At 38.3% G+C, this 26,932-nt stretch overlaps 1 protein-coding gene across 2 annotated transcripts; it reads left to right on the forward strand.

Annotated features, from left to right (window-relative positions):
• Positions 1-864: 864 nt before the first annotated feature.
• LOC102718536 (protein SABRE) lies at positions 865-26,164 on the forward strand. Of its 2 annotated transcripts, XM_006651626.2 has the most exons (22): positions 865-1,051; positions 2,712-2,823; positions 3,910-4,170; positions 5,970-6,235; positions 6,437-6,656; positions 7,771-7,944; positions 8,034-8,111; positions 8,194-8,445; positions 9,098-11,161; positions 12,480-14,304; positions 14,674-14,774; positions 15,461-15,817; positions 15,958-16,076; positions 18,038-18,290; positions 19,240-19,464; positions 19,648-19,781; positions 19,894-19,975; positions 20,594-20,692; positions 20,816-20,995; positions 24,002-24,346; positions 24,432-24,599; positions 25,270-26,164. In XM_006651626.2, the coding sequence occupies exons 1-22, from the start codon at positions 981-983 to the stop codon at positions 25,744-25,746; spliced, it is 7,863 nt and encodes a 2,620-aa protein (XP_006651689.1). In that variant the 5' UTR covers positions 865-980; the 3' UTR covers positions 25,747-26,164. The 2 variants fall into 2 exon arrangements, with proteins under 2 accessions (XP_006651689.1, XP_040377860.1); XM_040521926.1 differs by lacking the exons at positions 865-1,051; positions 2,712-2,823; positions 3,910-4,170; positions 5,970-6,235 and having other exon boundaries at positions 6,569-6,656; positions 7,776-7,944.
• Positions 26,165-26,932: the final 768 nt, after the last annotated feature.

Here is a 26,932-nt window from a genome sequence, read left to right on the forward strand (position 1 = left end):
AAAAATATCACAACCCTAATGTATAATAGCATGCTGTAATTTTCTTTCATTGCTAGCCAATATAGGAGACATGTATTTTCAATATTGGATGGGACCATATTTTTACTAGAAGAATATCATTTAAGCTACTCTATCATTGAATAAAACTATATCTATCTATGTGAATGATATAATAGCCGCATAAATACAAATACTACCATTTGCATTCTCAATAATTGCTTGACATCCGATGGTCCATTCGTCACACATATTCTAACTTTTAGTACGCCGTACACCGCAAACAAGTCCAACTCAACAATAGCCGTTAGTTAACTTGTCTAATTTGCAGCGCCAAGCTAGTCCAGCTCAAAAACAGCCATTTGACGACCAAACGAAATTGATTCGAACCCGACAAACCAAACCAGCAAAAACAAAAAAAACCCTTTATTTTAAGCGAAAAAAACAAACGAGCAAGACAGAAAGAAAACCAGCCTACTCATTCTACAGTGACAAAAGCATATTTCAAAAGATAAAAAAAAGCTTTCCATGAAGCCGAGAAATAAAAAAGAAAAGAAAATAATAATAAAAAAAACGGTGCCAGCGTCGGCTCGCTTGGACTGTGTCTCCGTGTGCCTCTCTCTCTCGTCCTTGAAAGTCACGAGGCCGAAAAGCCCAAGGCCACCCCCCCTCCTCCCTCCCGAGTCCTGGCTCAGCGGCACCGGCAGCGGCGCTAGTAGTAGTAGTACAACCCACCCCCTCTGACTACGACCCATTCCCCAAGGCAGCAAGAGCGGCGGACGCGACTCCCGGCGAGAGATCGCTCCTCCTCCCGCGCGGCCGCCCGAGGTGGGGAGGGAGGGGGGGCCGGGCCCCGATCCCGTCGGCCGCGTCGGTGGTGGTGGTGGGGGCGCGCCATGGCGGCTGCCCGGATCCGGGCGGGCTGACCGCGGATCCCGTCGAGCGCTGTCTCTCTCTCTCTCTCGCTCTCTCTGTGCGGGCAGATGGCGTCGTCGCCGGTCAAGTTCTTCTCGGTCTTCCTCGCCGTCTCCGTCGTGGGATGGGTCGTCTTCACGTAAGCCGATCCCGCTGAGGCGCCGGCGTTTTTTTGGGTTGGGGAATTGGGGGCATCGGAATCACTCATTTGTTTTTTCGGTTCGAGCGTTTACGAGGGCCACGGTTGCTTGGTGCTGCAGCCGCGTAGTAAATTAAGCCTCTCCGGCGTTAATTTTGCTCGTATTCCGCTAGCACAAGTATAGTCTCGTAGGGTTTGGTTTGATAGTTCGTCCGGGAGATTCGTTGTTTGGGTTTGGGGGGGTTTTGTGATGGGTTAAGTTCTCGAGTACTTCTAATGCTCGACGGCACACTTGGGGAGTTGGGCCAACTTTGCCATTCGGTCGGAGCAGCATGTGCTGAGTAGTCCGATCACACCGCCCGCGATCGTTCGTGGCGCGTATTGAGCTTTGATCGGTAGGTTCAAGGCACAGGTGGGGTTCTGTCGAATGCTCCAACCGTACTGCCTGCATTGTGGCCAGAATAGTTTGCCTAGGGCCTAGGTGCTTTTGTCCTTTCCTGCACTGGAAATACTTCAAAAATGGAGTTATGTTTTCCAGCTAAACAGAATTTTAGTTTCTATATGTTCCTGCCAGTTGTCTGTATCAGCAATTCGAGTTACTAGATAACCAATATGGCATGCTGTTTCTTTCAATTATGCTTGGTATCTTTGATCTAGTTGTTTACTTGTTTCCCCATCTGGACCTGTTCAACTGCAAAATCCTTTGCTTCTTTATAGTTACAGTTCACTAAGCAATAGTTGCTATAAAGAAGCCTCCACGTTGAGCCACATCGTCAACAGATTTCAACTGTTGGGTCAATGTGTCTCTTAGCATATCTACCTTTAGATTACCAGGCCCACAGATACGAGTAACTAGGCCTAAATTGGAGGTTAGGCTTAGATGAACTCCCATCTCGCATGTCTTAATTTCTCTAATATTTTTTTTATCACAATTAGTTTTCCATACATTTCGCAACCATTCTTAAGTCTTTAACAAGATATCCCGCTACAATGCATGGGGTTGCATCTAGCTATAATGGTTCTCACTAGTCACCTGTCGGTATTCAGTACTGGCAAGATGTTTTGGTATGCTTAATATATCTCCCTGTTGAAAATAAAAACTGTTTGGACTTGTGAGCAAGAATTAAGATTAGTAGATAAAAGACCTTGTCACCCTTCATTTTATACCTGCATTGGAGAAGATGAGTCATTTTGTCGCTTGTGCATGAGGGTTGTAACACTTACTTTACAAGGTTAAAGGAGGCAGTAAAAGAGCCAAAGTGACGAAGTTCTAAGTGACTTATATTTGAGAAGAGTTGAGAGGGTTTAGTGTGAATATGCAAAAATATAAATCATGCTTAAAGTACTTGTGATGATAAAACAAACCATAACAAAATAAATGATATTTGCATAACTTTTTTTTTTGGCATAACACGTATGTTCAAACCTGTGTCCAAAAGTTATGGCGTCAAACATTTAAAACCGGAGGGAGTATAATTTTGTCACCAATCTCACCCTAAGCGTTCAAAGGAGAGAAATATGATATTCCTGCGATCAAGATGCCGATCAAATCCAGATTCCCTGCGACCTATCACATTTAATTCATCTTTTTTTTTTGTTTTCTACCAAAAGTATTCATTGAAATGTCCGCTCAACATTTCTGTATTTGCATTTGTTGCAGATTCGCGTCGCGATTGTTAGCTTGGTTCTTGAGCCGCATACTACATGCCTCTGTTAGGTTTCGAGTTGCTGGGTTCAACTGCTTGCGCGATGTAACAATCAAATTCTCTAAGGTTTGTCTTTCATCTTATGCTGCCAAGTGGCCTAGGTTTGGGCGTTCATAATTTTGTGCCCTTTGATTGTCAGTTCATTTTAATTTGTAACATCTTGCTTTGATGTCTTTCATTTATATGTAGTCTGGTGCTACTCCTTTTGCTACTCTATAATGTCTTTGTCATTGTTTTCTTGCACTTTTAAAGCAGATATTATTATCTAGTGGTTTCCAAATTTGTGCTATATACAGCTAATTGAACAGTGCTTTTCTTGGATTGTGTCTCTGTTGTTGCTTGATACCACTCGACTTCTTAAATTGCATACCTTCTGATACAAAGGTTCTGATTAGTTCATTAGCTACTTCAACATACAACTTTGTCTATTTACTCTATCCTAAGAACACTTAAGCATGCAAATAAATAGCATGGATATTAGGAAGATGGTTGCATGTATACCTTGAACATGTAGTCCATTTATTTTCTATTCCTTTTTTAAACTAAAAGTCTTTGCAACAGAGGAGACATTTTACTTGTTTCGTACGGCAATTCTTTGCCTACCTCAAGTATTGATGTGCATAAAGTTTTCAGGAAAAGGTTCAGTTTTGGCCCCAAAACTCTTTCAAGATTCAAAAAGTTCACTATCAACTGTAAAACTGTTAACCTACACCCCCAACTATTAAAAATGATAGCAAAGTTGCCAATTTCTGGTTTTATGGCTGTTTTTTTTGGTGAGATCCCAATCATCAATTTTCCCATGCTAGCAGGCATGTTGCGCTCCAGTCAATTTTACTCCATATGGAGGCAGGATTAGAAGTGGAGAAGGGTTTGACATATAGAGTCAGGATGATAGCATGGTAAAGGACGCGGCAAACAATTATGATGTGGCAGCCACGCCAGCCATAAATTGTCTATGCAGCCAGTATTTGACTTATTAGCATAGTTGGGGGATGCAAAGTTAATGATTTGGGAGTTGAGGATGTTTATTTAATCTAGAAAGAGTTGAGAAGCCAAATGTAGACCTCCTCCCATAGTATATTTTCCTCTGAAATTTTATTCTGTTTGCTGTTTTTTGTCTACACTTCACAATATCCTAATTCTTCTTTGCAGGGTTCTCTTGAATCTATTTCAATTGGTGAAATAAAGCTAAGTTTCCGGAAGTCATTGGTCAAACTAAGTTTTGGTTTCATATCCAAAGACCCAAAGCTACAATTGCTAATAAATGATCTTGAAATTGTAACAAGATCATATTCAAAAGGAAAAAAAATAAGCAAGCCAGGAAAGCCGCGCTCCACAGGAAAAGGGAAATGGTTGATTACTTCAAGCATGGCTAGACTTTTGTCAATATCTGTGACAGATCTGCTGATCAAGGTAACACTTTGTCCTGGTAATGTCCTATCTTCGAAATTTCTATCCGCCTTCAGATAGAAGTTCTCCCCCCAAAATATGTCATATCCATACTAACATGTTGAACGTGCTTTTTGAGAAAGTAATACTAGCAAGATTAGATGGTTAGATTACCTTTTATTGCTTACTTTGTTCACACACTCTGAAGCGGAGTGACCTTATGTGTTGGTTGTTTCTGAAGTTGGGACTCATGTGGGTATTGTGAGCTTGTTTGGTTTGCTACCATGCCAAATCATTGGCAAGTTTTGTCAATGTCAATAATTTGACAACCTATGTATCTCATAGGCAAATATTGGTAACATACCAAACATAACCAATTTACTTCTTCCTCCATCCCAAAATGTAAGCGTTTTTGGAGCTGGGCACAGGAATTAAGAAAGTAGTTGAAAATGATTGAGTGAAGGTTGTTGTGATTGGTTGAGAAGAGAATGTAGGTGAAGAAGTTGAATGGAAGATGGTTGTGAATTTGTGATTGGTTGAGTTGACGGGATAGGTCGAGAAATAGCTTCATTTTGGGACAAAGCTTGATTGGTAGAAGTAGCTTCATTTTGGGATGGAGGGAATATTCAAAATGCCAATATTTTGGTATGGCAAGATTTGGCTTCAAACCAAACATCCCCTGTATGTTGAAGAAAGGATTGGAGGGAAATAAAGAGGAGCTATACTCGGATCTAGAGCACTGTTAGCTACTGCTTCTAGAGTACCACTGTTCATTGTCCCTGTAGGAAAATCTGACTTGTTTAGTCATTGCTGCATATTTTTTCTCCCATGTGGGTGATGTTTTTTGTGGGAGGTGCATATGCTGTGTAGAGGCCCTAAATGGATATGATAGGGTGAGTGCTGTGCGCCATTATAGGGCCTTGATCTATGGACTGTATCCCAGAGTTCTTGGGAAGATCATTCATTTTTTCTTCTTACTTTAAGTATAAGATAACCCGAATTTCTTTGACACATATAGCTGAATTAGAGTAATAGCAGTGCTTCATAGTTAGCGATCCCTGAGGGGGTATATGGGATTTGCTTTGAATAACATTGTTAGAGTCTGGTAGGAGGAATACAGAGGGTTGTGGGTTTAATTACTATGAGGCAAATGGCATGGGGCTTGTAATCCTTAAAAAGGAAGAACTGCAAGCTTGCTTGATGCTTACAGTTGTCCAGTGGCACTTGGATGGGGGAAGTACACTGGCAAATTATCTGTTTGTCAGTGAGCAGCAGTGGCCTGACTTTGGACCTTTTAACATGATCCATATTGTATGATTGTATCCTTATTGCATTGGACATAGAAAGTTGGATGTTGAACTTGATTGTCATGGATGCCTAAGTTAGCAGTGGGAGATGTGAGCAAAGATTGGGCTGTTTTTTCCAGGGTCTGAAAAGGTGGGGTCCAAGAGTTTTTATTGTATTCCTTTGTTACTTCCAGGATTCTTTTCTGCAGCTCTTTATGCATGTGCTTCTATGTTCTTTTAGTACAAGATCGTTCAGCAACAACATGGAATTACCAGAAAAAAAAGAAGTAATGAGCTTCTAAGATTTTTGGAGCTTTGAGCTATCTAATTAACAGTTCTTCTAAGAGAAATCTAGTGATCTGTCTTCTATATGTAATTCTTATCCTCAAAAAGTATATCAGCACAGCAGTAGGCGTAATCCAACAATAATGCTGGATGTATTTTACCACTCAATCATTCCACATCTGAAATGGTGCACTTTCTTAGCTGTCCATGCTGCTACTTATTGTTTCTCTTTGTTTGACATCAATAATGTAGGTACAAAGTGGTGCTGTTGACATTAAAGAGTTAAAGGTGGACACATTTAAAATCGCTGGACCTAATCATATTCTTGGTGTTAAGTTACATCTTGTACCTTTGAATGTACACTATGGAGATTTGGGGTTGACTGCTGATCCGCTGGGCAACTGTAATCAGCTTGATGCTTTCCAGTCTGATCAAATATCTCTACTTAATTCAGAGAAAGTTGTTGCTCCATTTGTTTGTGAAGATTTGTTCGTTACTTGTGACTTTGGCCATGAAAAGTAAGTCCCTTTTCTTTTGGTAGCTGATATATTTGGGCCCAGTCTGTGCCTATGAATGGAATAGCAACAATGTTCTGAGAACTTGAGCACCGATAAATTTCTGTCCAATCTTCATATTGGACACCTACCATATCTAAGGCTTCAATATTACTTAATTTCTACACCTGTATTTAGTAGTTACTAATTATTAGCGGTTGGCAGGGAGAGGGGTGTAAAAATTGTTAACCTCGAAGTGAAATGTGGGGTTATTACTGCCAACATTGATGAAAGACTCTTTCGCAAGAAACATACAAACCCAGAGGGTTGTAGTGGCTCTGAGAATGGTGGAGATGTCCCAGATGCTTCAGCAATGAACCAGACATCAAAGAGCAAATCCATTCTACCATCATTGAAGAAACAGATCCTTGCATTTCCGAATAAGGTTTGCTAGTACTGAGATTTTGAAGTGCGAATATTTCTACAATCTGTGGGGGTTTTAATTCATTTGCTGCAATAACTTCAATGTGTTCTTGCAACCCGTGCTTTTTGTTAAATATCATTTGGAATTTCACCTGTAGTAACTCATATTATATATTTTCTTTTCTTTCTAAACTATTTTGTTGAAATCGTTGCTTCATATTAGCAGTATATTTAATTATTTCTTCTTAGAAAATAAAAAAAAAGAAACTAACATGTCATCATGTGAAGGGAGGGCTTGGAAATATTAGCATGCTTTCGGTACTCTTGGAAATACAAGGGGCCTGTTTGGATACATTATACTTATAGAGTTTCTAGAGAAGGTTATGGTTTCAGATTCTACATGGATACCATTGTACATAAAACTGATGTGTTTGGATGAAAAGAACCGCAGTTTCTGTAGTTTGCCAAACATAGTTTTTGATTTGAAAAAAATCCACTCAAAAAGCCTTTTCAAAAAATTCAAGTTACACATGCTCTTGATGACATGCTTGACATGCATGTCTTGCTGATGTTTTGGAGGAGTATGTGAAGACTAGCCAGGAGGTTCTTAAGTTCATTAATCGCTGGCGAAAATGTGCTGGGTCTTGCTGTGATCATTAGTTTAGCTGATGGTTTTGTGATAAATTAGTTTGCTTTTGATGTTCTCCAATGTATCCCTACTACTTTAAAAGCATAGTCGTCCATCTGCTCACCCCTCCCCCATATTGAGCGTAGCGCCCCCGCACGCTCCCTCACAAGAAAGCCAATTCTCCTGACAAAACCATAAAAAAAAACCACAAGAGGTTGGTTAAAAAACACTCCCTTTCTCCTATGGGCCCATGTTAAAAAAGTGCTGCTTTCTCTATGGGCCGGTGTAGCTCATCCTCACAATTGTATATGCCCGTTGCAATGCAGGGGCATGTTACCAGTGAAACTAAACTACACAGTTCCTCTGTTGACAGTTGAAATCATTTAATAGACTAGCATTCTTTAAGCAATTTGTAATTATATTTCTGTAGCCCCTTCTGCTGTTGTTTAACTCTTTGTTTGTCTGTGCCTGAAAAGTTTTGCTAAATATTGTCTTTGTTCTTTGGAAGATTAGCTTCAGTGTGCCGAAGCTTGATGTGAAGTTCACACACCTGGGTGAAGGACTTAGTGTTGATAACAATATTATGGGGATCCAATTTACTAGTGCAAAGTCCCTGCCACAGGATGATGTAGATGAAGCCACACCCCATTTTGATGTTCAAATTGATCTCAGCGAGATTCATGTAAATCTCTTAGTGCTTTATCTAATGCCTATGTTATTCTACCATTTTCTAATCTTCATTCAGAACTGTTTATTTTGTTTACTTTTCAGTTGGTGAGGGAAGGCTCTAGTTCTCTGTTAGAAGTGCTTAAAGTGGCAGCTGGAGCTTCTTTGGATATTCCTATTGATGTAAGAATGCCATACTGTTATTTGTGGATAATTATGCATCTGTCTTTGTTTTTGACAGCTATAAAATATTGCTTTCTTCCAGCCATTTCTTCCAATCAGAGCTGAGATCGATGCCAAGCTTGGTGGTACACAGTGCAATCTTATGTTAAGCAGATTGATGCCATGGATACATCTTCATTATTTGAAAAACAAAGGAATGAAGATTTCAAAGGAGAATTCTCACCGAGGAATTTCTCAAAAAAAGGACACCAAGCTAATTATGTGGACCTGTACAGTTTCTGCTCCTGAAATGTCCATAATGCTTTACAATCTTAATGGATTGGTTTTGTACCATGTAAGTTCTTTCCATTCAACACCAAGATTATGACCTATCCCACTTAACAGTGATAGTTTGCTGGATTTAGCATGCCCCAACACACAATTTCTTTCGGGGCTCTAGTCACTGAATGCTGCTGGCGTTCAGTATTCCCTCCGTTCCACATTATAAGACTTTCTGGCTTGCCTAGATTTATTTGTGTGCTAATGAATCTAGACAGATACAAAACATATACATTGATACATGGATGAATCTAGGCAAACCCAGAAAGTTTTATAATATAGAATGAAGGGAGTAGTTTATGGACTTCTTTACTACTTCTTTGTAGACACTGCATGCATATGGGCCAAGTCCATATACAATATGTGTCACTTATTTGTCTTTTACTTTCTGTATTAATAACTCTCATGTTACATACACCCTCCGTCCCAAAAGAGAATCAACTTCTAGGGATGAATCTGGACAAGTAGTTGTTCAGATACATCCCCAAAAGTTAATTTTTCTGGACGGAGGGAGTAGTAGGTTATAGATTCCTCTAAGGTTACTTGGTTATTAATCTACTACTACCATTTATCATTCATTAAACTTATTTTTATAATTGTTTTAATTCTTGAACGTATAAATGTAAACACTATCTTCCATTTGATTTGATTCTTTTCTCATTTCCCAGGTCTGTTCCCAATCATCTCATCTGTATGCAAATAACATCGCAAGCAAGGGTATTCAGATACATACAGAGCTTGGTGAATTGCAACTGCACATGCAAGATGAATACAAAGAATTTTTAAAGGGAAACATATTTGGGGTTGACACTTACTCTGGTTCCTTAATGCACATTGCTCGGGTAAGTCTTGACTGGGGATACAGGGGGCCTGAGATCCAAGATATGGTTGAAACTAGTAGACTTACTCTGGTATTCTCCATTGATATCAGTGGCATATGTGTAAAATTTGGCTTTAAGCATTTGGAGTCTGCTGTGCTCAATTTGATGACCTTTAGGACTCTATTTAAGAGCCTTGGCTCTCGTGGAAGTTCAAAAGAGAAGACTTTGGAGCACAGAGAGAAAAGGAGGAAAAAAGGTGTGGAAATTTTGAAATTAAGCATACAGAAATTCTCAATTACTTACTGTGGTGATGCAAATGTAGTAAATATGCCTGTTGCTGATCCAAAGCGTGTCAATTATGGCTCTCAAGGTGGTCAAGTACTTGTTACTGTGTCTGCTGATGGTACACCTCGCCTGGCAAATGTAACGTCAGAACTACCAGGCAGGTCTCGCAACTTGATGTTCTCTGCATCTGTAGCTATTTCTCATCTCTCGGTGTGTATAAACAAGGAGAAAAGGTCAACAGAAGCTGAGCTGGAGCGGGTGAAGGCAATCTATGAGGAGGATCTTAGCTCTAACATCAAAGTGACACTATTAGATATGCAGAATGCTAAAATTGTTCGCCGATCTGGTGGCCTTTCAGATGTTCCTGCTTGTTCCCTCTTTAGGGCAACAGATATTAATTTTAGATGGGAGCCTGATGCACATTTAGCAATACTCGAGACCTTCATCCGCATCAAGAAATGTCTACATAACAACAAGCCAATCGATACTGAATTTGGCAATATAAGTGAGAATGAACCTGACAGTGTATCTACTAGCTCAGGAAAACCTCAGAAGTCCGACAAAAGAGGGTCCATTTTTGCTGTCGATGTGGAGTTGCTGAGAGTATCTGCTGAGCTTGCAGATGGTGTTGAAGCAAACATGCATATACAATCTATTTTTACTGAAAATATTAAGATAGGTGTACTGTCTGAAGGCCTTTCTCTAAGTCTTAATGGTGCCAGAGTTATGAAGAGCACACGGATACAGATCTCCTGTATTCCTTTTGGCACCAGTAGTTTGCTTGATGCAAAGGTTGAGTCATCATCCAAAAGAGATTGGGTTGTTCAAGGGTTAGATGTCCATATCTGCATGCCATATAGGCTGCCATTGCGTGCTATAGAGGATGCTGTTGAAGATATGACTCGTGCCCTAAAGCTTATCTCTGCTGCCAAGAAAAATATGATGTTTCCAGATGGCAAAGAAAACCCAAGAAAGGTTAAGTCTGGTTCCACCAACTTTGGATCTGTAAAGTTTGTGTTACGTAAACTTACAGCAGAAATAGAGGAGGAACCCATTCAAGGCTGGCTTGATGAACATTACCATCTGATGAGAAACAAAGTCTGTGAATTGGGAGTTAGGTTGAAATTTCTTGAAGAGGCTATATCAGGAAGCGTAGATCCTAATCATTGCAGCTCCAAGGGGAAGCTTCTTAACGATGGCATTGAGGTTGACATGCATGACACCGCAGCTCTTCAAAGATTGTATGATGAAATCCATAAGCAAGCTTTTCAATCTTATTATACTGCTTGCCAGAAAATGGAATCTGCAGAAGGGTCAGGAGCATGTTCAGAGGGTTTTCAAGCTGGATTTAAACCAAGCTCGCGTAGAGCTTCACTTCTTTCACTTTCTGCTTCTGAACTGGATGTTACTTTGACCAGGATAGATGGTGGAGAGGTAGCAATGATTGAATTCATAAAGGGGCTTGATCCTGTTTGTCAGGAGAAAGACATACCATTCTCCCGGTTATATGGGAGTGATATTGCTGTGCTTGTAGGTTCCTTGGTCATACAACTGAGAGATTATACTTCTCCTCTGTTTTCCGCAACCACTGGGCAATGCCAAGGTCGTGTTGTTCTTGCTCAGCAGGTCAGGTCCATCAATTCATTCTTTGCACATGTGTATCACCATGTTGTGCATGCATGCTTATAGCTTTCTATATATCTCTCTTCTTGTGATGTCATTCCCTTTTCTTACTGCTCCTTGTTAGTACTTTGATAAGACCATCAGTATGTATGTTCTAGAAACTTATGTTAACTTATAACACATGCATAGCTAAGCATTGGAACTAAGTTGGTACTTCTAATTCTGCCAGCCTATGGCAGCACCGCTACACTAAGATAAACTTTGCACTTACGACACCCATCTATATTCCTTCATGTAAAATTCATAAATATGCATATGTATTCTGCTGCTACATATTACTAATAGGAGCCCTCTTTGTGGAAATGACCTAAGCAATGGTACGCAGTCCAGTGCTTACTGAAATTATTTGCAAATGCCAATTTAAAAACCATTCCTTGTCAAGGCTGGTTGCTGGTGGGAACAGAAACAGAACTTTTTTCCCTCAAAAACACAGGAGAGTTCCGTTTCATTTCAGGAACAGCAACTGAAACTAGATCTAAAATTTTCAAGATTGAAATGAAAAAACAATTGATTTTTGAATATGGTGTCTCCTTGGGTTTCTTGTAAGTTGTAACTTGCTGGTTACCGTAGGGACTTTTTTCCTCAAAAACACAGGAGAACTCCGCTTCATTTCAGGAACAGAAACTGAAACTAAATCTAACATTTTTCAAGTTTGAAATGAAAAACCAGTTGATTTTTGAATATAGTGTCTCCTTGGGTTTCTTGTACCTTGCTGGTTACCTAGGGATTTTGAATTGTCCAGATTCATCCCTAGAATCCTTACATTCTATGATGGAAGGACTTGTTCACAAATATACTGTTTCTTTTGTTTCTATATTATCTGTTGTCAAGTCCTTTACTATAAACGTCGACTGGCAGCTATGCAGCTTCTGTTTTATGATCTAATTCATCTGATAAAACATGCAGGCAGTCTGCAATTATGTTATCTAGGGATAGAAACTAAACCGAGTCAAGAATTGAGGGACAGGGAAACAGACCTGTTCATTTTAGTACCACCTTTGTTTCGCGATGCATGAGTCAGTTACTAAGCTGTATTTTACAGATAATGTATCACATTACTTTCTTTCCTTCGAAGGCCATCTTATCAAAAGCATCTTTTATATGAAGACAAATTGAGCCCATTGTTAGCAGTTTGATCTCTGCAAATATATGCTGAAATGGAATACTTATTTGGAAAACTTGCTATTTAGTTATACATAATTGCTACATATTTGGATGTGAGTTTCTTTAGTGATAAGTTTCTCATTGTGTCCACTTCCAGGCAACATGTTTTCAACCCCAAATACAGCAAGATGTATATGTTGGAAGATGGCACAAGGTCACGATGCTACGTTCTGCCAGTGGTACCACACCAGCAATTAAAATGTATTCAAATTTACCTATTTATTTCCAGAGGGGGGAGATTTCCTTTGGTGTTGGTTATGAGCCATCTTTTGCTGACATAAGTTATGCATTTCAAATAGCCCTAAGGAGGGTTAATCTTAGCACCAGAGTTAAAAATTCTGGCCCCACAAACCAACCACCTAAAAAGGAGCGCAGCTTGCCATGGTGGGATGACATGAGATACTACATCCATGGAAAAATAGTTTTGTACTTCAATGAAACCACATGGAAGTTCCTAGCAACAACAAATCCTTATGAGAAGGTGGACAGGCTCCAAATTGTTTCAGAATACATGGAGATCCAGCAAACCGATGGGCATGTAGATATTTCTGCAAAGGAATTCAAGATGTATATCAGTAGCTTAGCAAGTATGATGAAGAACTGCAGCTTAAAAGTTCCATCTGGCGAGCCCATACCTTTTATCTATGCTCCATTGTTCTCACTTAATGTGGTTATTGATTGGCAGTGTGAATCTGGCAGTCCATTGAATCATTATTTGCATGCACTCCCCGTTGAGGGTGAGACAAGGAAGAAAGTTTATGATCCATTTCGATCCACTTATCTCTCACTTAGGTGGAACTTCTCCCTTCGACCTTTACAAGTACAACGTGATAATGACGCATTATCTTCTAATTATGGAAACAGTTCAATGCCATGCGGATTCATCTCTGATAGTCGTTCCAAGCTGGCGGATGTTGAATTCCCTACCATGAATCTGGGAGCCCATGACCTTGCTTGGGTTTTCAAATGGTGGAGCTTAAATTATAGCCCTCCTCACAAACTGCGTTCATTTTCGAGATGGCCTCGCTATAAAATTCCTCGAGCTGCTAGATCTGGTAACCTCTCACTGGATAAAGTTTTGGTTGAGTTCTTTTTCCGTGTTGATGCTACTCCCTGTTGCATAAGACATGCAACCTTAACTGAGGATGATCCTGCTAATGGCTTGACCTTTAAAATGTCAAGGTTGAAGTATGAGTTATGTTATAGTCGGGGTAAACAGAAATACACATTTGATTGTAAGCGTGAATCTCTAGATCTTGTTTACCGCGGTCTTGACCTTTACAAACCAGAAGTTTATATCACGCGAGAAATAAACTTGTCTTCAGCTGAAACTGTATCTAACTTAAAGACAACTACACAGCTGGGAAAAGTTGTTTATGATAGAGGCAGTACGGGCAATTTCCAGGATAAGCATGAAGATGGTTTCCTCTTATCTTGTGATTATTTCACAATAAGAAGACATGCTCGTAAGGCGGATCCTGCAAGACTTATGGAATGGCAGGATGCTGGTAGGAATCTTGAGATAACATATGTTAGATCTGAGTTTGAGAATGGCAGTGAAAGTGACCACACTCTTTCTGAGCCTAGCGATGATGATGATGGTTTCAATGTGGTGTTAGCAGACAATTGTCAACGAATTTTTGTCTATGGCCTAAGGCTTTTATGGACTATTGAGAACCGTGACGCGGTTTGGTCATGGGTTGGAGGAATTTCCAAAGCATTTGAGCCTTCAAAGCCCTCTCCGTCGCGGCAATATTTTCAAAGGAAGATGATTGAGCAAAGGCAGATTTCTGAGGGTTCTAAACTAACTCAAGATACTACCTCTTCTATCCATGTTGGTTCTCCTTCAGGGCAACATGTTGAGGCTCTGGGCTCTACTTCCCCATTACATAGTAAAGCCAATTTTTCCGCTGATATTGCTGGTATGCTTGTCTTAGCTGTAACTGGAAGTTACAGGTTTAACTTATATTATTTGTGCACTTGAGCTATTTGGAAACTAAAAGCTATTTAAGTTATTATACTCCCTGTCCTAAAATGTAGCTATTTCTAGAGTTCAAATTTGTCCCAAAATATAGCTATTTCTCCACTAACCCTCTCATCTCAACCAATCACAACCATCTCCCATTTAATATCTCCATCTAATTTCTCTTCTCAACCAATCACAGCTTCCCACCATTCAATTTTACCTACTTAATTCCTGTAAAAGCCTGTAGAAATGCTTCCATTTTGGGACAGAGGGAGTATTTCTGTTACCTTTGGATTTGATCTGAATTTGTCTGGTAATATTGCAGGGAAGCATGGCCTTTTTGATGATTCAGATAAAGGAGGGAATCTGCAATTCATGGTTAATGTTATTACACCCCAATTCAACCTACATTCTGAAGAAGCCAATGTAAGTGATTCTTAAGAAACTTAAGAAATGTGTTTCTTTTAAGTTCACGTTTTACGATTTTCTATTCTAAATAATATTGTGTAATGATGAAGAATAATATCATGTGTGCCGTTGTAAATTTTTGCCTGCCATAATTTTGGCTGATTCTAGGTGAATAATCTGCATTTTATCCTTCATTTAATCCACTGTATTTTAAGCTTAAATATTCCATTTAATCCACTGTATTCTAAGCTTAAATATTTCATTTAATCCACTGTATTTTAAGCTTAAATATTTCATCAGCAATCTTGTGCTGTATGTGCTTTTTTACATTTAGCATTTCACATTAGAGAACAGGATTACCCAGACATGATTGACTGTGGGAATGACTAAACTACACTTTGGCTTGTATCAAACATTTGTTCGCAAATAGGCACCATAGGTGTTCTAATGATAACCTTTGCTGATGTCAGGGTGATCATTTTTTTTCTCAAATAGGCACTATAGGCTGCATTGTATCTCTTTGACCCTTTATTTAGCTTCTATTGGGTTCTGGGTGTCTGTGCATGCATATGAGCTCTTTATATCCCCTTTTTGGTAAGGCTCTAGGGAAAAGACTTATGAAGTTAATTGTTATGTAATAGGCTCATTTGGATGATGGTATTATTGCTACAAACAAACTAACTAGATCTATTTTCTGTTACCAGGGTAGGTTTCTACTTGCTGCAGCCAGTGGGCGTGTGCTGGCTCGTTCATTCCATTCAGTTGTGCATGTTGGGAAAGAAATGCTAGAGCAAGCATTGGGGGCAAGCAGTGTACAAATTCCTGAGTTACAACCTGAAATGACCTGGCAAAGGACTGATTACGCAGTGCTTCTTGAAGATGTTCAAGCTCATGTTGCACCGACTGATGTGGACCCAGGTGCTGGCCTGCAATGGCTTCCTGAGATTCCTGGTAGTTCCGAGAAATTGAAGCGCACAGGTGCCTTGTTAGAGAGAGTATTCATGCCTTGCGAGATGTATTTCCGTTACACTAGGCACAAAGGTGGAACTGCAGACTTGAAGGTAAAGCTACCGAACTTGTTCAAGCATAAGGGCCAACTTCGATAGCTATGAGTTTCAATAGGCTGTTATCTATAAAAGTAAATACTCCTACATTATGTGATTATATTGCTGATTAATTAATATCATATTATATGGTCCAGGTTAAGCCATTAAAGGAGCTACTTTTTAATTCTCCAAACATCACTGCAACAATGACTTCGCGCCAGTTTCAAGTTATGTTAGATGTTCTAACCAATCTCCTTTTTGCAAGACTTCCCAAGTAAGATTTCTTTTGAGCTCATGAATTTCTGTTTATTTTATCCGATAGTGAAACACTTATGTTTGTTGCCCTTGTATTTTGTCGTTGACTACCAACTTCCAAGGACTTATGAAATTTTACTTGGTTGGGTGGTCCATTGATAATTGATTCTCTATATGCCACTGAAAATTGACCGGTTTCCTTGTATTTCTCTCAAAATTGGCTCTCCCCCCTCATGCCATTGTTTCAAAATTGCACACCCAATAATACCACTGCCATTACTGAACTGTTAGTTGACCGTCAAGTCAACGGAGAAAATGCATTTGCCCTTAAAGAGGTGCTATACCTATTGAACAACTTACTACTAATAGAGTTATTGGATACGGCCTATGAAAAATGAAAATTTGAGTCATGAATTTTCCTTTGAGGGCAAGTGCGTCCTTTTCTGTTGACTTAACAGTCAACTAACGGTTTAATGGCGGTAGTGGCATCATGGGTGGTGCAAATTTCAAACAATGGCATGGAGGAAAAGAGCCAAAAAAGTGGCATATAAGGAAACTGATCAATTTTCAATGGCATATAAAGAATTCTTTCTTGACAATTACCACAACAGGGATAATATTCTAGGGTTTACACAAGCTCTCCTTTTGGGCTCAACTCATTTTGTACATGCATTGTTTGGATTTCGGTTGCTATTTAACAGCTGAAAGTTGTGTAGCTTGTTTTTTTTTGTTTCATGCCTGAGTTGATTTTTTGTGAACTAGAAAAGGCTTGTTCCAAATGAACCTGTAATTAACCAATTCCATAAATTTGCAAAACATTTGACATTTGTAAATTGTTGACTGGAACTGAACTGGAATTGACTTGCACAACAATTGTGTTTTTGTGGAGTTCTGTTTATTTCAAGATTGTTTTGTGTATGGAGTGTGACTATGGTTTCTTAGTACATCACTATTGGACCTTTTTTCTGATAAAACAGTTAATTTTCTTTATGTATATGTAACTTTTAACGGATGTTCGTATTTCAACCCCTAGGCATATGAAAATGCTTATTTGGTCATCAAACCTGGTGAAATACAGAATGACATCGGACACGCTTGACACAACTGAAGTTGTCAGTGCAAATTTGTGCAAGCAACTAGTATAATAAAAAAAATAAACTGAGAACGATTATTTACATTTAGGTGTCATAATGCAATCTTGTCCATCCCTTTGACTTGCTTCATATAAGTTCTCTGGCCATTGCGTGTTGCTACGAATGAGGATGGGAAGGGTAAGGCCAGGAGTGTAAGGCAGGGATGGAAGTTGAGATTGCGATGAAGGGCATGCTACTTGGATGTTTTTGCTGAAAAATTCATTCCTTTTCACTTTGTCCCACACCACACTGGCATCCTTGGAATGGGTCATATGCAAGTTGTCATCGTTAGTAGTATAGTGACCCCCTTAAATGGGTTGATTGGCAAATTTGGACCACCCTAACAGCTTTGATAACCCGCAAGCAATTTATTCATTTTGATAAATTGCTGTCTTTTATTTCATAAAGGCTAACCTTAATCAAATAAATATCGCCTTGGTGTTTACAGAAGCATCTAGAAATGTGTACACTAATTTTGTTTACTTGCACATGGGTCTTCTCATTGTTCAGTTGTCACGTTTAGCTCAAAATATGTTTTGTATGTCAATCAGGCAAGGTACCATTTCTATCTTGTGTCCTTATATTACATTTTGTGAAATGTCCTCAGATAATCATTTATACTGGAACAACCCCTGTTAAACTAGTTAGTACTACCTCCGTTTCATATTGTAAGACTTTCTAGCCTTGCCTAAATTCATCAATTGATGAATACATATAATTTATATATATTTCTAGATTCATTAGTATCCATATGAATCTAGGCAAGGCTAGAAAGTCTTACATTGTGAAACGGAGGGAGTAGTACATTGTAATCCATCCTTAATCGTCATCAATCTTCCTTGTATAGGCCTCGGAAAAACAGTTTACACTATTCATCAGACGATGAAGATGTTGAGGAAGAGGCTGATGAGATGGTCCCTGATGGTGTAGAAGAGGTGGAGCTTGCAAAAATTAACCTTGAGCAGAAGGAAAGGGAGAGGAAACTACTACTTGATGATATAAGGTCCCTCATGGGAACTGGTGACAATCATACTAGCAGCTTCCTTTCAGTTGAAAGGGATGATTGTTTATGGATGATCAACAGTGGAAAATCTTTACTGGTAAACATTTAACTTTATATAGCCTGTAATGAAATAAATGATTTAAAAAAATCATGGTATTCTGTAAACTGCTTTATGCTTTTATTTCCAAAAGAGTGTTAATAAGAGCTATTATAATGATGACATAGGGGACTTCTGGAAACAAGTCTACTCATGCTCTCTCCTGTCATGAAAATTTGTGGATATTGGCAGTCTCCAATGCAATACTAACCAGTAATATCTGTCATAATAATTATTATATTTGTAAAACCTGATAAACTTATAACATTGTGGAAATATTGTTTGCCAAACCCATATGCAAAAATTTCATGGATCAAATCTATTCCCTTCTTTACAATAAGACTTTCTGGTCTTGTCTAGATTCATTTATGTGCTAATGAATCTAGGCACATATACAAAACATATACATTAATACATGGATGAATCTAGACAAACCCATGAAGTCTTATAATATGGAATGGATGGAGTATATGTTTTCTAAATGTTTAAAAAGATATGGATGCTCAAAGTTTTTGAAGATCGTCTTGTTGCATGCCCCAAAGACCAAAACAGCCTGTGTTTGTTACTGTTGGGAGTAATTTCCTTGTCACCAACATAGATACTGTGTATAATATACAAGTCTCCCTAAAGACATTAACTGACTACACACTGTTATTTTGGATAAAAACAATACATATAGACTATAGAGCGCCTTTTATACATGTGGTCAAACTTCCCCTGGTGGTCAAGTTTTTATACATGTAGCCAGGCTATGTATATGTATTCTTTTAGTAATGTATATTGTTAGAATCAATTATTTGTCACTCTTAGCATGAATGCATTAGATTGAATGTTAGTTATATTTTTTGCATTCCTATTGAGCTTCACTTGTCCTATATAAAACATAATAGGAAATTTCGGTGTAGGGTAGTTTCTTTATATTATTTGATTGATATTATGTTGTAATCAGGTGGAAAGATTGAAAAGAGAATTTCTAAACCTCAAGAAGTCTCGAAAATCTGCATCTTCGAAATTAAGAAAAGCTTTGCAGAATGCTGCACAGCTACGCTTGATGGAGAAAGAAAAGAACAAAACTCCCTCTTGCGCGAAGAGAATTTCTATGAAAATTAGCAAGGTTGTATGGAGCATGATTGCTGATGGGAACACATTTGCTGAAGCTGAGATCAGTGACATGGTATGTTCAACCTTTAGTAGAATAATTATCTTCTTGTTTCCCATCTTTAAATTTGTAGTTTTTGTGTTTTTATTTTTGCTGTAATTGCTCTTTTATCATTGTGCTTCTAAAACCAAATTTTCACCTATTACTGCTATTGTGGCTCAACCATGATCTCTCTCCCCTCCCCCCCTTTTTTTTCAGGGTTTTGATTTTGATCGGGATTACAAAGACATTGGCGTTGGTCGATTTACAACTAAATGCTTTGAAGTGAGGAATTGTATAGCCAATGCCAAATGTAATACATTGTTGTCTGCGTGGAATACGCCTCCTGAAAAGTAAGAACTAGTAAACATCTCACATTCTGCTGACTTGCTCCTTTTGGTTGTGAATGAGTTATTTCATGAAATGGGATACCAATGAAGACTATTAACTGAATTCTACTTACAGAGGTTTCATGCTCCGTGTTGACTTGAGGCAAGGTGCTCCGAAGGATGGAAATTCTCCAGTTGATCTCTTTGAGCTCTTTCAGGTTGCCTTGACTTGACTTGAAACAAATGTCAATTTGTGACTTTATGTGTTTCATTTATTCATTATTTTTGCGCCTTGGTAAAACCGATTATTGTGAAAAGTTATAGTAATTGTCAATCATTTCATTTCAATTTACCATTTTTCTTTCAGTTGCTCTGAAGAATGTTTTTCTCTACATGCTATCAGAAAATAAGTGTTATTTTGGAGACCTTTAGGCGCTTCCGTAATCAATCTGTGATCACCAATTCATTTTGCAATGCATACATGGATTTCAATTCTCTAGATGTTCATATTTAATATTAAAATGTTTTGACTGCATGCATGCCAGATCGACTTCTTTTGTGTAAATGATAGGAGTATTTAATGTTGGGCTATTGATTGCAGTAATGTTACTGCTGGTTTTTAGTTATTACTTAGCTACAAGGTCTGCAGCATGTCATGGTTCTACTGGAAAGGAAACTAAGGCCTTGTTTGGAATGCAGGAAATTTTCCTGCTTCCTTCTGAAATCAAACTGTTCTCTGTGAAATTCCTGTGTCCCATACGGGGCCAGCAATGTAAAAATGATCTCTGTACTGCTACTTATTATTCATTTGTTCTATTCACTCTTGAACTTTGCAGGTGGAGATACATCCACTGAAAATATATCTGTCTGAAACGATGTACAGAATGATGTGGGATTATTTCTTTCCCGAGGAAGATGATTCACAAAGGCGTCAGGTAAGGAAGAATTTGTGCTCTCGCATTCCCAACATCTAAGCTGTCTTCGTACAATCGTTATTTAATATGGCCCAAACTATCGTCTCTGATATATGTCTCTGATATACTTTTGTTGGGATAAAGGAAGTTTGGAGAGTTTCAACATCAACTGGAGCCAGAAGAGCTAGAAGAATATCTACTGGTGCTGATGCTGTTGCTTCTACTAGCTATTCGGTGAGAGAGCATGAGCTTCCTGGAAGATCAGGTATAAACGTATCCACTTCAACAAATGTCTCAAGTTGGCAAGGCGGCGACAACTCACAGGTGATTCACTTAAGAAAATATTATGATGCTCCCCCTATGAGACTAATATGTGTTCACTGGCCGACTTACACTATGGGGTTTTTTTTTAGGATGGGACTACACAGTGCATATGCACCACTTAGCCATAAGTAACTACCACCTAAATTTCCTAACACCTAAAATTCAAATAAAATTCTCTCTTAAATTACTTGTCCAATCTACAATCCAATTAAACCATTATGTGTTTTGCAATTAGACCTTTATAACAAGACCTTACATGGTTATATTTTGATAAAAAGAAATATATATGTTGTAAATTACTTTTATCATATATGTAAATTAATTTTACATTTGATTAAATTACCTCTTACACATTTATAATGTTGTGAATAGTTTACTTCTATGGTACTTTTTAGATAGGCTCATATTTTTTTACCCCCACAATGGACTTGGTAAAGCATGACAATTACTTTCATTTTGTTTAAAGTTACTTGTATAATTTGTATAAAGTACTTTTATACTTTATTGAAGTATACATTTATAAATGTCTAAGAAGTTATTTAATCAAATCTAAAAGTAATTTACATGTTATAAAAGTAATTTAAATATCTATATTGTAAATTATTTACATTATATGTGTAAATTACTTTTATATTTGATTAAATTACATCTTAGACAGATATAATGTTGTAAACTGTTTACTTTATTGGTTAATTCTATATTTTTTTCTTGAAAAATTTAATTTGTAGATAGACTTATGTTTTTACCCCACAATAGATTTATTTTTAATATCATGAGAACTTTTTTTTCCTTTTTTTGTTTTAAGTTACTTTTATAATATGTGCGATTAGGCTTTATTGAATTTACTTTTATATGTCTAAGAAGTAATATAATCTAATCTAAAAGTAACTTAAATATATTATAAAATAATTTATAATCGTTTACAAAAAATATAATCATGTAAGATATTGTTGTAAAGATTTATGAATACAACAGTGTAATTGGATTGTAAATCAGATAAGGAATTTAAGATAAAAAAATCATTTAAACTTAAGTGGTTGAGAATATTTTCCTTTCTTGGTTGATGGAATACTATGTGCACTAGTTAAGCCTAAAGAGTGCATGTGCACTGTTTAGGTTTTCCATTTTTTAATAGGACCCTGTTTTTCAGTTTACGGGCAGATCAGTAGTCTTCCCAGTGCATACAGGAATGGAGCTCTGGCCAAGTACTGTATTCAAAATTTGTTTTCTAATTTAAAGTTGGGTGCGGAAAGTGGCTTGATTAACCTGTAGCTTCAGTTCAAATCTTATTTACAAACTCCTCGATAGCTCACATCTTTTTTTTTCTTTCCCATATGGCCCAAACTATCATCAGCCTTGTACTCATCTGTCAAATATATACTAGCATAACACCTATGAGTTTTGTGGGGAAGTTTTTTTTATTTTTTAAACCTTTTTAATAAATAATTTTATTACTAAATCTCAGGAGAAAATATTTTCACTGGATGAACCTTTTGGCCACGCCACCAACATTGGCGTGGCAAAACAATGCTGCTACGCAAGGTTTTTGGCTTGGCAGCGTTGTCTTGCCACGTTACTGACACTGGCGTGGCAAGACTGCCACGCCAACCGCGCTGTGTGGCAGTGTCTTGGCACGTCACCAACACTGGCGTGGCCAAAAGATTCATACAGTGAAAAAATTTTCCCCAAGGTTTAGTAATAAAATTATTTATTAAAAATGTTTAAAAAATAAAAAAAATTCTTTCGTGGGATGGTAATTAAATATATTGCAATACCTAAAACAACATTGTAAAGCATAATTGTCTACACGTCTGAAGTTGTTTACATGAGAACATGACATCAATTTGTCAGCTCCCTACCAAGAAAAAAATAGTTTGCCTCTTGGATAATGCCGTCAAAAAATCTTGCAAACAACACATACAATCCACATATATATAACCACAGGAAGTCCTCTGGAGTGGTTGTAGAACATACCATCACCCAAATTCCTCCTTTTACTGGACTAGTGACATGTCTGTGCGTTGCAAAGGGGCAATGGTTTCACCGGTTTAATATTCCTTTTTTTTTTGTAAGTCGATATTAATGTGGATCCCGTCTTTACTCAATAGTTTGGTTTTTATTTGGATCATCAGTAGCGGTTTATTTTTGTGGGATCCACCACTTTTCTCAATAATTCGTTATTTTTAAGTTGGATCCATCATTTTTTGGGGGAGCAGTTTGTTTTTGTTGGGAAGGAAATTTCTCACGTGGCGGGAGGGTGGGAGGACGACTCCCAATTTTAATTAGTAGAGAAATAATAATTAGGTTGGAGCTATGGGCGGGCATGGGTCACCCACTCACCCCATGGGTACCCATCGAACCACTCTAGTTGAGCTAACTGTACTAAATTCACAATATGGACTAGGAAAAGCAAGTTTTAGTTAACCGTAAAGTGCACAACCAGTCCCTAAACTTATTCGCATGTCTAGGTTCCCATGCTCTCAAAACGAACATCTAGGTCCTAGAACTTAATAAAGTGTGTCATCTAGGTCCAAACTGCCATGATCTCTCTGGGGTCCTACGTGACACTAACCTAGCATGCCACACGGACGTTGACATGGTATCATGTCTAACAAGTTGGTCACTGTAGAGTTAAAGATGATACCACGTCATCCTCCATATGGCATGCCACTCCAGCACCAGGTAGGAACATAGAGGTGGTTTCGCAATTTGAAACCTAAATGAAACACTTTTACAGGTTATGGGACCTAGATATGCATTTTGAGAGTATGAGAACCTAGAAGACATGGTCAAACAAGTTTAGGACCGGCTGTACACTTTACTCTTTAGTTAATTTAGTTAGTTAGAATGGGCAATTGGTACACAAGAAGTGACCTAGTCCCATCTCTAGTTGGAGCTACATTACATGGATATGCATGAAGACTAAGTACAAAAATATGCATCGCTGTGTTGGTGATTGTATTGCAAGAATGTGTGCAATTAGCCAGATGCTTGAACATTGTGCAGGTACCCAAATTGCAATCTAAGTCCAATGCGGTATATGGGTCACATCCAGAGCTGCGGCGAACATCTTCATTTGAAATGAATTTGGAGGAAAGTGCAGTCGATAATATCACAAATAATGATGTGCTATCACTGGTCAATTCGAATGTTCCCTCAAGAGATACCAACAACTTTATGGCAGAGAACTCAGTTGCAGCTGCTGAGATGTTCAGGAGTAGAACTAAAGATTCAAAGCCCACCAAGTCTGTCCGTTTATCCCAAGATGAAAAGAAAGTTGGGAAATCTCATGATGAAAAAAGGACAAGAGCTCGGAAATTGATTGAATTTCATGACATCAAGATTAGTCAGGTTAATATATTTCTGTATCTTGCATCTGGACATGTTTAGCAACTACTTCTATATAACATTACCTTCCGATTTGGTCACATTGTAGGTTGAACTTATTGTAACATACGAGGGATCAAGGCTTGCGATTAGTGACCTAAGGCTGCTGATGGATACTTTCCAGCGGGTAGAATTTACTGGTACATGGAGGAGATTATTCTCAAGAGTCAAAAAACATATCATCTGGAGTGTCTTGAAATCGATGGCTGGAATGCAGGCAAGTTTTCCAAGTGTTCCTTTGTCTTTAAATTGGTATAAAAGCTGTAATAGCATTGATCAGCTGCTGCAAATTGTGCACTCACATATGCATCACTTTCATGCTTGTTTTATTCTCAAAAGCAAGCTTAGCTTTCCATATGTTTTTGCAAATGAGATCTATTTTTTGAGTCTGCTCTGATTAGTAGCACAACCTTGTTCTGTACTGTCTTAATTTCTCTTGTGAATTTAGCTATTTCTCTTGGAATGAGTTCTGCATTTGAATTCCCGTGGCATACTGCCTTGGTTTTGTCTGCCTTCAACTATAATGTGCCCTGTTTATAACAAATTGCCAATTTGCCCCTCATTGTAAATGGCTCTGCTGGCTTTCAGGCTAGAGTTTAATCTCCTAGCATTTTGCTAATATTACTAAATACTGGCTAGCTTAATCATTTTGCTAAATTTAATTTAGGAATATAATCATGGTGCGGCATGGACCCATTATTTTTAAAAATTCTCTGCGAGATAACCACTTACTATGATTATATATTTATATAATACTGTACTTTTGCTCAACGGATAAAAATCTCTCTGGATAAGTGGATAGCACTAATATCCTCTAGTTTCTAAAGCTTATCCATTTTCACTTTTATTTCATGTCATTGATTACTGATGGACTGTGCTCTAAGCAGGTTAAGAAGTTTAAGGCCCACAATCGGGAAACACATGACGGAATTGTTCCTGATCACGATCTTAATTTGAGCGACAGCGACGGTGACCATCATGGGAAGCCCGATCAGTTTCCTGTGTCATGGCTGAAGAGGCCGGGTGACGGTGCAGGGGATGGATTTGTCACATCAATCAGAGGGCTCTTCAACTCGCAACGACGGAAAGCGAAGGCATTTGTGCTACGAACTATGCGGGGAGATGGAGACAACGAATGCCATGACGAATGGAGTGACAGCGACGGCGAGTACCCTTTTGGCAGACAGCTTACAATTACCAAGAAGCTCTTACGGCGGCATACAAAAAAGCACCGTCACAGAGGGCAGAAGAACACAGGCCTGACGTTGCAAGACTCACTGCCATCTAGTCCACGGGAGACAACGCCATACCAAAGTGACTCAGACTCGTCATCTGAGTCACCTTACGAGGATTTCCATGAGTAGAGAGAAGCGATGAAGAGAGAGGCTAGATCTGATTCTTGCGACGGTATGTATGGCCATCAGCATCTGCAAGCAAATTGCTGTCGACGTGCGTTTTGGTGGATAACAAGTAACCATTTCATTACACAGGCAGGATGTTGGAATGGAAGCTTTAATAGTTGGTCGTTCCGACCCTGAAGTAGCAATTCAGGTGTTGTTGTCTTGGACTCGGCCTTGTATATAGTAGGGTGAGGAAATTGTATCGAGTGTGTAGCCAACAATCCCAATGTGGCCTGCAGAAAATCGTGATGTATTGTAGCTAGACATCATCTCGTAATTAGTTGCATGGCCGTTGTATAAGTTAAATGAGAGGTCCCTTCATTCGAACATGTTATTCCCAAGAAATCAAAATCCTACCCCCACAAGGGCAATTTTTTTTTCAGTTTTCTTCTCGACATGGTTAACACGTGTACAATAGCAGGTGATGATCTACAGTGATTGTTGCATCTAAATATCCGCAATTCTATTGGAGAACCAATGTTTTACATGTAAATAATTTGGCAATGGTGTAATGGGAACACGAGAATAGAAAAAACGGAAATGCAGCGAAAATAAGGGTTGGGCAATTGTCATGGATTGTATTTGTGAACGTACTTTGCGCCATGTGCGATCAAGATTCACATCGTTGTGTGCTGACATACACGTGCCTTAGCGATCAACACTTTGGGGGTGATGGTAAAAAGTCTAAACGATATATTTACAAATAAAAAATAATTTTATAAATAAAAGTTTTATATTTTATATACGTATTCTTAGCAGCATAAAAGTTAAAGTTGGAAAATAAACTTCAGTGTAAAACCTCAAAATCAACCCAAAATAAGATCGAAAATTTAAATTTAGGTTATAAGCGTAAGCAGAAATGAAAAATAGGGTGATTGTTTAGCATTTATAAGGTTGAAACCGTTGTTCTTTCCTTTCAGCTCATGCTCTGTGATATTCCTAGATTAAGTTTTTTAACGAGTTTATCACATAAATACATAATGGCTTACCGGTGACTCAACCATATGTAACTTTCATATTGATATAATGATGCTGTCTGTACCTCACAAGTGTCATTTTGGCTACCAATGCTTTAAAAAGGGTAGATTGTTTAGTTTTTTATAGAAAAAGCCAAACGGTATTTTTGCAAATAAAAAATAATTTATAAATA

The sequence above is a fragment of the Oryza brachyantha genome, chromosome 3 (genome assembly GCF_000231095.2).
Source record: "Oryza brachyantha chromosome 3, ObraRS2, whole genome shotgun sequence".
Taxonomy (NCBI): Eukaryota; Viridiplantae; Streptophyta; class Magnoliopsida; order Poales; family Poaceae; genus Oryza; species Oryza brachyantha.

Bases quoted from the DNA above. Each gene is read 5' to 3' on its own strand.
- LOC102718536 (XM_006651626.2), top strand. From the start codon at position 981: ATGGCGTCGTCGCCGGTCAAGTTCTTCTCGGTCTTCCTCGCCGTCTCC. The intron at 14,305-14,673 runs GTATGCTTGTCT...GTAATATTGCAG, and splicing joins TTTTTCCGCTGATATTGCTG to GGAAGCATGGCCTTTTTGAT. The intron at 16,077-18,037 runs GTAAGATTTCTT...TTCCTTGTATAG, and splicing joins CTTTTTGCAAGACTTCCCAA to GCCTCGGAAAAACAGTTTAC.